General features: G+C 41.0%; 1 protein-coding gene across 1 annotated transcript in view; it reads left to right on the top strand.

Moving 5' to 3' along the window:
* The window catches only part of LOC138046620 (adhesion G-protein coupled receptor D1-like), a 32,616-nt gene extending 22,964 nt beyond the window's left edge, over positions 1–9,652 (top strand). The window contains exons 10-14 of the mRNA XM_068893223.1: positions 2,006–2,072; positions 4,263–4,345; positions 4,425–4,545; positions 8,934–8,977; positions 9,562–9,652. Coding sequence (XP_068749324.1) covers positions 2,006–2,072; positions 4,263–4,345; positions 4,425–4,545; positions 8,934–8,977; positions 9,562–9,652 — 406 coding nt within the window. The remainder of the gene's footprint in view (positions 1–2,005; positions 2,073–4,262; positions 4,346–4,424; positions 4,546–8,933; positions 8,978–9,561) is intronic.
* The last annotated feature ends 2,932 nt before the right edge of the window (positions 9,653–12,584 follow it).

A 12,584-nucleotide genomic window follows, 5' to 3' on the forward strand; every position in this document is an offset into this window, starting at 1 on the left:
TGAGTGAGTAAGCGAGTGATCGCGTGCATGAATGACTAAACTAATGAGGTCTTTATTTAATTTTAACAACTGATGTCCATTTTCAGTTATTCTGTTTGCGGCCTACCTGTTGTCTTTCCCCCTCTTAATTTTCCTTATGAAAAGAGAAATTTTAGAGAATTTACGGCAAGATTTCGACAGTCGTATGATAAATTGATTGGCAAACATGTTGGGGAAGTCGGTAGGATTTGAACGGAAAAACAGCCTTTGGAGTCAAAATACCCATAAAACCTCTCCAATGAGCTTTCATGTTGATATTCCTTTAAGATGTCTGATATTTTCGAATTCCGAAACATTTTGTAAAAATCTCATCAGTTGTCATCAAAGGCAGCTTGCTCTCTGACACTTGCCGACGCGATGTGCTTATTTTGTCACATCAAGATCTCTTATGCCAAAAAATCATAATCAATTGACCATTTGTTTTGTTTTGCTGAAATTGAGAATATAAATTTCGCACAGGTAGTGGTAAACTTCTCAGGCTGGCATACTGATACTGAAAGATGCGTAAACAAAGTCATTTTGGTAGCTAGTTGAAGCAAGACGACATTAGAGTGGGTTTTTTCAGGCAAGGTAATGTTTTCGTCTTATAATCAACTTTATACTTTGACAGTTGCCAATAGACGGGATATGCATACTTTTAGCATGTCGAGATCGAGATGTTTAATTAACGCTGAAATTTTGCAGAAATTTACAATATAAATTCCTGACGGGTAGAAGTAAACTTCATTTTATATGAAAATTATTTGTAGACTGAGAGTTGCTGAGATGGTAAAAGAAGTTGAATTTGAAATTTGATAATCTAATTTTGGTAGCTAACTAAAAACCAAGACCAACTAACACCAGAAAGGTCACGAATTTACCTTTAAATAATTTTCCGGGGAAAATATTGTGATTTTCATCCAAGCCAAAACATTTTCGCGGAAAAATCGGGAGGTAAGGTATCATGCAAATGAAGATATCTGATGCTATCAAGTGACGTGCTCATAATTTGTTTTCTCTCTTTGTACATCGCCTGTGATACAGCATTATTTGACAAACGTATTAAACCTTGAGCATTACCAGTGCTCCTCTTCAGTGAACAAATAAATCTAAAACTATCCTTTTCATTCTTACGTTGTCACGTTTTATGTACATTCCGTTGCTACTAGCATAATTAGCACTTTTTCCTACTTATAAATTCAACTTAACGCTTGGTACATTAATCAACTGAAGATGACAGAAGTTTCTGTCGAAACATGTCTTATAATCTTAAAAGTTTTGTCGTTTTCTTTAAAGTTAAGACGTAACTAATAAGAAAACAGCATAGATGTGTTATTTCCTCCAGATTTGTACCTAATTTTGTAATATTTCGAGACCATGACGAGTTGTTAATTTCACAATAAACGTAAGGATCCTCACGCGAGCAAGGTTAAGCCGAGTAAATTTTATTTCATATTTCACGGTTATTCGAACAAAAACTTACATTTGCCACGTATCAACATTGTCCAAATCGATTTCGGATAAATCTGTGTCAAAAAAAGCGTTGATCTCTCTCTGAAATCATTTCTTGGATGTCGAAATAAGTTTCCGCCATACATTTTCTTATAGCTACTTGCAATGTTTGCCCCTCTGCATGCGAAGGGCACACTGCGCGAAGCTTTAAAGACTTGATGCTGGAAAAATTGACAAAGTAGAACCGATTACTGGTTAAAGAAAGTATTTTGGTAGAAACAAAGAAAGCCAGATTATTAAGTGTTAAAAATATCTGGAGAATTACCCCATTGTAATGACATTTTGTCTGTCTAACCAATCACGGACTTTCGTTATTAACGTGTTAAGCTATTCCAATGCCGGATTACTTCAGAGACCTTTTTAGAAAAATAGACGCACAATCTTTAACGATTAACATGAAGCTAAGGAGTTCAAAACTAAAAAATAACCCATGTTTGGTTTATTTATTTGTTTGTTTGTGTTTTCAAACACCAAGCTGCTGGCTTTCCTCTGGTAGCGGCGCCTTTTGGATATTGGTGACGTTTGTCGGGTTGGTTGAGCTTGTAAGTAAGAGTCGGAATCAATAAGTAGTTTTAACAGCAATGCCGCTGCAGCAACGGCAAAGTCATTAAACAAGAACATCATTGGTTACGGATAATCGTGCTACAAGTGTGACACACATTTTAGTGTATTTCTTTGTCCCATTAAGAAATCACTGACGAAAACGTAAGCACACAACGGTGAATCGTGCATTATTTGTTTACTTTAAATCTAGTCTCCTGCGCAATCGCTTTTTGGTTTTGGTCACGCACGCAACCCCCCTTCCCCCCCCCCCCCCCCCAAAGAAATGACAAGAAATAAAAAAGGGCGGGGCGAGCTTTGCGTGACGCCCCAATAATAGCTGCAAAAGAGACTACTTCAAATCGGTCCGTACCAAATCACTTATGAAATACTTTACTCACGTGTTACGACGTTAACGATATCACGAAATCCTTAAGATACTGGTAAGTTAAACTGGATTTTGAAGAGGAGTTATCGTTGAAGTTGCCGGGGTCGTAATAGAAACATTTGGCATCGCGTATTTTGAGTGTCAGGTGACATGGCCTTGCGGTCGAGTTTGCACTTTGCGGTTCAAGTTCTTTACGACTAGATACCCTTCTTTGCGGCAAATGATTTACCGCAGAGTTTTTCACCTTAAAATTCTGTAGGAACTCACGTTTCAACCAATAAGTTATGTTTTGTTTTTTAACTCTTGATTGAACACATTTTTGCTGATCATTTGCACCTCCTTGAAGAAGCTTTCTCGGTTGAATTAAAACATGTAAAGTAAAACAATAAACCAACATGGCGCGTTTTTTTCCGCCAAATGCCGAACCTTATGCTGGTCTATTTTTGTCCCTGCGGCAAACGGCAAACGGCAAACGGCAAACGGCAAACGGCAAACCGCTAAGGGCTAACCTCGGTTTGAAGTTTGCGGTCGACTTTGAAAACGCGAAGCTAAATGTCCCTAATATTTAAAACTCCGGTGTCTTTTATCTATCTCCTTGGAAAAAAGGTTACATCAAAACGTTCGGTAGCTAAGGAACCACGTTCACTTTACAGGCATTGCGTGCCGTGGAACAATTTTCGTAGCTGAATTTCCATAACAAAAACAAACGGTCGAAAAGCCTGTCGGTTGAAGGTGGGCCTTAAAAGTCACTGCACAGAAGGAGTGACACCAACGATAGCAATGCGCCTGTGCGACGTCCGTGTATGTTTTTTTTAGCGAATGTTTAGTATTTTTCGTTTGGTAATCGTTACTAAGAATTTGCTGGCAAATATTTCACAAGAAGGAAGTTTAATTGTTTAAACTTCTGCACGCTCGGGTGTAGCCATTCAGTCTGACAAAACCCGCGAAACGAAACATATAATGCCAAACAATAACCTTATGATCTGTTATTGTAAATAAACATAACTTTATGATCTTTTATTGTAAATAAACATTTCTTTGACACAAGGTACTTCTCGAACCAAGCGCCTTTAAAAGGGTCAGTTTGATTTCTCTTTTAGTTCGTCCCACCATCTCCTTTGGATTGTTTCTCAATTTGTCCTTTGCCATGCGTAATGTAGTGGATATCCCGTATCCCAGCGTTCCGGGTTCGAATCCCAGCCCTTGCCTTCCAAGGTTCACTCAGCTTTCAATCCATTTTGTAATCGGTAAAGTTAATGCCAGTATTGCTGGGGGTAGGTCGTACATAAAGGTGAGGTTACACGAGCCGATTTTTAACGCCAATTCTTAATCCATCCTTTACGAGACAACTTTTAACGGAACAATGTTGCGGCAACGGTGTATTACACGAGATGATTTGCTCGCAATATTTGAGCCCAGACTTCTGCTCGATAAATCCCGAGCAAGAAATGTGGCGGACACTGTTGAAGTGACTGTCGACGTGACTTATTCCGCTTCTCCGTGGTGAATTCTGGGATGATGTCGCGTTAAAAGTCAAGGGCGGGAGTGTTACACGCACTAACTCCAACAAAATTCGGGCAACAACATGTTACATTAAGAATCACCCTCTGCGTTATGTTACACGACACAAATTTTAAAATTGGTTCATGTAACATCACCTTAAACGACATTGGAGTGGCGCACACCCCTGCCGCGTAAGTAAAAGTAGCCCTTGGGTTGCCTTCGACTGAGTTCGGCCTTCTACATCTCCTGTTTTTTCCTTTGAAAAATGTTCGTTAAGTTGATTGTTACTCTATTGTTTTAGGCGAACACGGTAATTGTCGTGCTAGTGAAAAAGGACATGGCATCAATGCAACATACATCGCACAAGCAGATCGAACAAGCCAGGTGAGACAGTTAACATCTTAAACTTCTGTCTTTTGGAAAGCTCCAATGCAAGTTTATGTAAACACATTTTTTGTTGCAGATTGGAGATCAGAGCGTGCTTGATGTTGATGCCCCTGTTGGGTATCACGTGGTTATTTGGTCTCTTGACACCAGTACACACTGCGTTTCTGTACGTTAATGTCATTCTGAACTCCACTCAGGTATGACTTATAATTACATACTAGGTGTTGACTCTTGATATTTAGAAGAATAGAATGAAATGAAAGTTGGCAAGATAATCGCGGATAAATGAAAGAAATGTATATTTGAATTGCGATTTATGGACGAAAGATAGAAGTGATCCTCGCACTTATCTGAACAATTTAAGAAATTATTTCTTATAGACACCTGAAAAATTCAACGGGATTCGAACTCATGACTTCTGCGATGCCGATGCAATACTCTACCAACCGAGCGATGAAGGCACACAGTGGGAAGACGTGCTGTCACGGGAACAGCTGGTCCCAACAGATTGACCTGCTCCCAACTGTGTGGCTTCATAGCTCAGTTGGTAGATCAGCATCGCGCCGGCATCGCAGAAGTCATGGGCTCGAATCCCGTTGGAGACAGCAGAATTTTTAAAGTGACAATCGCATCACGCAGAATGCCTATTATTCTCGGGATATAAACTTGCGGCACAGTCAAAATTATAGATCTGCAAAATTAGAGGAGAAACATGACCAGAATGACTCTTATTGGTCTGAGATTACGTACACTTACAGAATACACCCGTACGCGCGCCCGTGATGGAATACAGCTCAGCTCATTAACTTTTGGAGGAGCAGCTAAGAAACAAAGGCCTCGCAAGTCTTCGTTTATGCTATTGTTTCTAAGATCGCACTTCTTCGGTCGTGTTACAAGCTGGCGTTTAAAAGAGGGCCATCTCCAAACTGCTTCTACATTTAGTTGAAGGTGGAATATCGGGCAATCATTGTCAACAAACGGAGGAACCATATGAACTTATAATGGATGGGTCGGGTTTTCTAAGAGCTCTGAAAAGAGCTCCCGATCGCTGATATTTTCTTTTTCCTTCTTCATTGCACTATTTTGGTCGGCACGTGGAATGAACCAGAAGACACTTAACGATCAGTTTAAAATTCGCGGTTATTCGTGACCATTTCACGATCCACTGGTTTGATTGACAAGAATTGTTATGCAGCGATGGCCAGAAAACATTATAAAATAATTAGGATAGTGCGTGCACTCTCATTGGTCAATAGCTGTGTTTAGATGAGAGTGTGGAAACAGGGCTGTGACATCACACGAATTTTGATTGGTTATATATCGTCAGACGCGCGTTTTGATTGGCTGGTAGGAAATATGAGCAAGAAAATCAGTTTCCATCAAGAATCTTCCTTCATTTGTTACCTTCATTTGTCGAATTATCTTTGAGAAATATTTTATAAAAGCAATAAAGGACTTTTTTCCGTGCTTCCATAGCCTCATCTGAACACTCGGGGAAGTTGGGAGAATTCTCGACACTGTTGCAAATCCTGGACTGCCTCTCGGTTTTGCATAACTGTCTCGAATTCTCCCAACTCTCCCTTGTGTTTAGATGAGGCAATTGAAACACGCGGAAAATGTCCTCTATTGCTTAAATAGCTCTCCCTCGAGATGCGCCATTTTTCAAAAGTATGTTTCATTGGTAGTTTTGAAACCGAAAAGAACAGTGGTTCTCGTTCACCAATTCCTAGAATTAAAACGGATTCTGCTGAAGAAAAGGTACATCTTCCATTTACCGTGCGTGAAAATGTGGAAGGCCGTGACAAGATTTAGAAAATCGTTCTTAAAAACGGTCTTTATACTGAAATTACACTGCGAGGAGTTTGTTTCTCCTCCGCTTCCCGAGAGAGAAACCACTGCGAGCAACCATTTGATTTTCCATCGAGCATGTGCAAAGTACGTCACATCCCACTTGATGTATTTGACATCACTTCGTCTTATTTGGCGGGAAATCTCTACACAGCAGGCTCGCCCAAACGCAGCAGTTACGCAGCTGAACGCACGCGCAAACGCCAAAACAAGTTTACTAACTCGTTTTACCGGTACAAATTTAATTTATTCGTCCTTAGCGCTGGAGGGCGGCTCACTCAAAGAAATTAACGGTTGCTCGCAGTGGTTTCTCCTTCGGGAAGCGTAGGAGAAACCAACTACTCGCAGGGTATACTGAAATAGGTAATTTTTTCACAATTTTCAAGTTTAAAAGAACAGTGTCTACACTTTCTTCAGGAGCCCATCTGGAGCGTACAACTTCCACACAGCGTCTGTGAAACGGCGTTTTCACAAATAGGTTTATTTTTAGACTAGCCTTTCCCGCGAATTAGGGCAAAAAAACAAAGGTAGTTCCGGTTCGGTGACCCTATAACGTCAGCTTAATTTTTTGTAATTGGTCATCGGGCTCCTGTGGGGGTCTCATTAGCGGGAAATTCAATCTAAAAATAAATCGGTCTGTGAAAACGCCGTTACACGAACACAGTAGAGTTGTAGGCTCCGGGTCATGGGTTCTTGCTTTCTTAACTTCTCTTGTATAAGTTAAATGTGTAGATAGAACCTTGATCTTTAAAAAGCCCCGCGTGAAAGTTAGGATTACGACTTCTGGAAATCAGACAAGCGAGTTTTACAAGCACGACTCGGCCAATTTGGGCCTTTTCTTCTCTTATTCTGGCCTATTCACAGCGGGATCGTATTCAAATTTGCCACCTCGGTGATCATGAATATGTACAGGTTATCACATGATTTCGAGTGCAATTTTGGAATAAATAAGCACTAATAAATTTTTTCAAAGGTGACCAAAATTGCACAAGACCGTAGGGTGAGTGCAATTTGTAGACTTTGAAAAATTTAGAAGTGCTTATTTATTCCAAATTGCACGAGAAAAATCATGTGATTACTTGCTAATAATAGACATGAAAAAATTCGAGATGGTTAAGGTGATTCCTTAATAATAGAACTTGTCGCAAGATTTTCTTTAAACCTTTCTCGATTGTTCCCTACGTTATGGTGACTCGAAATGTGCAATTAAAAAAAATAGGTCACCGAGCTCGTTTGGGAGATATAACTCGCTCAAGTTACTCATTTAATCAGTGCGACTTCCTATATCAAAGACACATTTGTTCCATCGGTTCACGCAACGTTTTGCAGAACTAGGAAGCACAGCTTTGACGTAATTCACGTGTATTGAATTGTTCAAAAGGAATAATTTAATGTTTGTTTTATGGCACACACGTCTTGAAAAGGCACTGACTACAAATATTCCTCTGGTGCATGATCTCGAGGAGACAATTTTGTGTCCACGAGTGATGGCTACGAATACTTTTTTCCCTGTAACTTTTTTTTTCTGACGTGAATTTTTGAAAATGTTTTCACAGCACAAACAGGAGGAATAAGAGAATAAAATTATGCCAAACAAAAGATAGGTCACCAAGCTCGACCCTTCAACAACACGTCTCCCCGACAGCGCGGTTTCACTTTCACTCTCGGACTAAAATGACACTTTAGCATCATCAAGGCTATCACTCTCCTTTTTGTTTTGCGACAGTGTAAAAAGTTTCTTGTTTTTCTCTTTACTGCTGTGCTCTGAAAACGGCCATTCTTTTTTCTAGCGAGCTTTCCCGCACGAAAGGTCGCCATTTTGAAATGTTTTTGGCCACGTTCGATTCTCGGTTTTCACATGACGTCACGGCCGCCATGTTGGACCCCCTAAACAAAGAAACGGCGGCCATGTTGGAGCCCTGACCAAATCCTCCGGGAATTCAATATGCCAATATTCACACATGGCTACCAGTCTTGTTAAATTCAAACTTTGTTTTGTTTAGAAATATCCGTTGAGACTTGTGAGACAAAGAAAACAGAACTCAGCCGTGAAAATTGACCATAAAGCCTTTTAGCCATGCCTGCTGTGTTATGCGCAGAACAGGATGCGCAGTGCATTATTAGGGAATCCACTTAAGCAGAAGAAACGCACGCGTATCACGCAATCAGGGAATAATTGCGCAATAAATTGCGCCATCCAGGGCGCTCGCTTGATTTGAAAACAAAAGATTTGATTCGTTGTGACCAAACCCTATTGTTTATTAGCCAATCATAATCCAGAATTTCGACGTGTAATTTGCACTGGTATTACACTTTTTTTATATTTAATGATGTTCACACTTTCTGCGCGATGGGTTAAATTGTCCATTAAGTGCGAGGATCCCTTCTATAGTAGTAGTTAGTTGAGCAAATAAAAGGAAGCGCGGAAAATCCAGCCTTGAACGGGATTCGGCCCAGTGGTTAGGGCGCTTGTCTTGAGATCCGGGGATCCCGAGAATTTGTTTATGGTAGTCCCTGGTTCAACTTCTCAGCTGCACTTGTAAATAGCCAACATCTTGCCTCCGGCCAGTTGGGGCTCTTAACAGTTGTTGTTGTTGCTCTGTTCTGTCGTTTCGTTTATTATGTTTCAATATCCGTGTTGTTTCGCTTAACATTCCTGAAAATGGTTTGTTTGCAGACTTCGTTCAACCTGATCCTGTAGTAATTCCTAGTGTAATTCTTTCATTCTTTCCCAAAGGGGTTCATAATTTTTGCTCTTCATTGCTGGCCAAAAATAAAGAGGTAAGACAGAGTTACTTAAGCTTTTCTTTAATTATAATTTTCAGTTAATTATACAAAAATATTGTACTTCCAATGCTTTGCCAAATTTTTCGAAGTAACTCTTCTTCTTATTATTTAATTCCCCGGAGGTAACATGTAACGTCTCTTCTAGTACAATCGCCAAAATGTTCCATTTCCACAATTTAGATCCTAGCAGTCGGTATATATGGTGGGACAATTAATTGGCCACTTTGAGGTTGCGCGGGAGACAGGGTCGAGAGTCTTATTGAATTGCTTTGTGGGAGTGTTTTGGGGAAGAGCCATTTTGATCTGCAAACAGGAAGACTTTCGTATACTCTTGTACGATAACAATTAACTATGTCTTTAATTTAGTAAACGTCGTATGTACCTCAAACTCACTGACCTTTTGATCAAATCTTTTCGTTTTCGGGACAATTTTGCACCTTGGCAAGCGAGCCATCATGTACAATATTCTGGAGGTTTAGGCACAGGCAGCCCAAGCTCGGTATACGATTTATAGCCTAACTTCCAACGAAAAAGCTGCGTGAGGAACATTAACGATAACTTTTTCTTTTCTGATATAGATCACAGATGTCTACATCGACGGAAGAAAGAAAGCCACAAAACAGCAACAAACTCAATCAACACACACATGACACCTATTCTGGGAATTGAACCCGGGGTACATTGGCGGGAAGCGAGCCATCGTCATCATATCTTTAATTAACCTTCGGATTTTAGAGTAGCTTGATTTCGTTTATATCATCGAGAATTTACCTTCCCTACCATGATACATCACATAGGACAGGCCACAACACCAGGAACTTCATGCTCTACTCTTTGCGAGTAGTGTGTAGGTTATTTTTACCCGACAGGGGCCCATTACCCGGAGCCTCCATCTTCCATATTTACACTCTAAGTCAACCCTTTCCCGTATCTTTTTATTTTTAGAAAAACCTCCAAGGGGGGCTTTAGTGGGTGTTTTCACAATAGCCAATCATAAGAGACCAATAGTCAGCCATTTATTACGTCACATACGTATGTGATGTATGTAAGCCACTTCACGTATGTTCTCAGTCACATACGTCAAAATATATTAGTTCTAAAAATAGAAAGATTCCCTCGGGACAGGGTTGACTCAAAGGTACAATACGTATGGAAGCTTCGGGTAACGGGATCCTGTGCAATTACCATTGCGACTTCCCAGTGTCATCTCCGTTTAATTCCTGGATGCTTCGAATTAATCGTAGAAGTTGAGCGATCTGGAATAACAAGGCAAGAGTTTAAAAATGTACATTAGCGTCGTAGATCTTAAATTCCCTTATACGAGAAACCAACCCTGTCACAACTGAATATGTTTTAGTTAGCTCTTATTAACCGAGCAGGAGGTCTGTATGGGAGAATCTTGACCGAGGTCGTGAGTACAGACCAAACGCAGTGAGGTCTGTACACACGACCGAGGTCAGTCATACAGACTGACTAAGCTGGGTTAATAAGATGTTTATTATATGGCAAACAAGAGCAATTTAATTCGTTTAATGTAACTGGTTTGTACTAACTGACATTTTGCTTGCGAACGGCGATGAGTGGCGATGAGCTGAACTTAATTCTGTCAAAGTTTGCTCGCCATCCTCTCTTTTGTCATCATGCTGTTTGGCACTTCCATAAATAAATATTGCTAGAAGAAAATACTCAATATTTTTGCATTTTAGTTTGCATCTTTTCACCGCAAAACATTACCGGTCTAGGCGCCGGTCTAGATGGGAAAATCTAGACCGCGGTCAATATCGATTTTAGCCGATCAAATTCGTGAATTTTGTAGTTCCCGGTCGTCGTGAGACAGAGCCATATAATAAAATGGTGTAATGGTTGCCGCCGCCGTCGTCATTCAGAAAGCTCCTCCATGGCGTCGCAGCACCCGCAGAGGGATCCCTAATCCCTCAAGATGTTTTGTTCCCTTAACCGATAAAACCTTGCCCATTAAAACGCATGTTGAATTTATGAAAGAATAACAAGATTTTTGTATAAGAGCTTAAACAAGATATGTTGAAAAAAACCATATCTTAGTGCGCGGCCATGCACTCGTTTTAACTCCTTGTTAAAAGGCGAGCTTTCATTTGGTGCTAATCATATTTTCTAAGGGACTGTGCAATAATTATCAGGAAGGGGGGGGGGGGGGAGTCCTAAAATGAGCTTCACCAAAGGAAAAATTAGATACGTCCCTCCTCCAGCAGCGTCAAGATTAGCTCTGACCCTCCCTCCCGTTCTCTCAAAATTATGATGTGCCCCCCCCCCCCCCCCGCCTCCCCCCTCTCTAACCCGTACCTTTATTCACCGTACTGCAACGCATTCCACTGCGTCGTCAGGGATGAAGCGCACCTCGAAACTTTGCTCTTCATTATCGTCAATTTCCGAATCGTCTGATTGTCCATTATCCGGGTTTTCTTTACCTTGAGCTTCCCCAGCACTTAGAACACGAGCTACGAGTGCTGCTTTCCCTCCGCTGACGGATAAACCGTGTTCCTTTAGGTAGAGTTTCAGTTTACTTGCAGACAGCGAGTTGACTTCAACCTCGTCGGACCAATTAATGTCTGGAAGTTTGTTCCTTTCCGTTGCCCGTTTTTTTGCTTTCATTGCAAGGAATTTTTGGTGCATTCACGTCAATCAAAAAGTCGTCGCACAGTTTCTGCACCTCTTTGCTGTCGACCCTCCTCCCAGTGGCAAACAATCGCTTAACGTTCTGCATCTTGTAGAAGACCTGGATAGGGTGATGGCTAAATATAAAGCGACATTTCCTATTGGTGCCAAATCTAAAGCATCCGAATCAAGAAAAAAAGGGAGAAGAAGAGGATTGCTGCCTCAGAAAGCCGTAGGACCCGAACCTGTATAACTTTTCGGTCTTTGGGAGGATTGGTTCGGACACCGAGAAATGAAAAGGAGTGCTAGGCAGTCATGGAGTAGGCAGGCAAAGTAAAAGTAATGTAAAGTAACCATATTTAACGTCGATAACTCGTAACAGTAATTCAACTGACAAACCTGAGGTCGACGGTGCGCTCATTTTACTCCCCCCTCTCCATCAGTGCTCCGTTTTACGGGTATTTAAAGCTACTTAGCTACACGGAAAGGAAAGAAGTCGAAACAAGGATGCGAAATCCGGGATTCGAACTCAGGACCTCTTGCACCAAGGCCGCGCACTAACTTACTGTTCTATCCTTGCTCCTTGCTCCAATGCAAATGGAGAGCTTCTACTTGCAATATGTTCATAGTACAACCTTGTGATAACCAGCACCTACACAAGAAGACATGGATGCATCCAAGATCCAAGCATTGGCACTTATTGGACTATATCACAGTCAGGCAGAGGGACAGAAGGGAAGTATTGGACACCAGAGCAATGAGAGGCGCGGACTGTGGAACTGATCATGTTATGATGAGATCTAGATTAAGGATTTGCAGACGAATACAGCACTGCCAAACGGGTGCGAAGCCACCACGGAAGCTAAACACTAGTGCACTGAATGGCCAAAAAAAGTAGGAAGAACTTACAAAGGAAATGGATAAAAACTTGAAAGACTGGGACAGCAACAACTCAGAGAATGCCATAGAA

Source organism: Montipora capricornis, chromosome 4 (genome assembly GCF_036669925.1).
Source record: "Montipora capricornis isolate CH-2021 chromosome 4, ASM3666992v2, whole genome shotgun sequence".
Lineage (NCBI taxonomy): Eukaryota > Metazoa > Cnidaria > Anthozoa > Scleractinia > Acroporidae > Montipora > Montipora capricornis.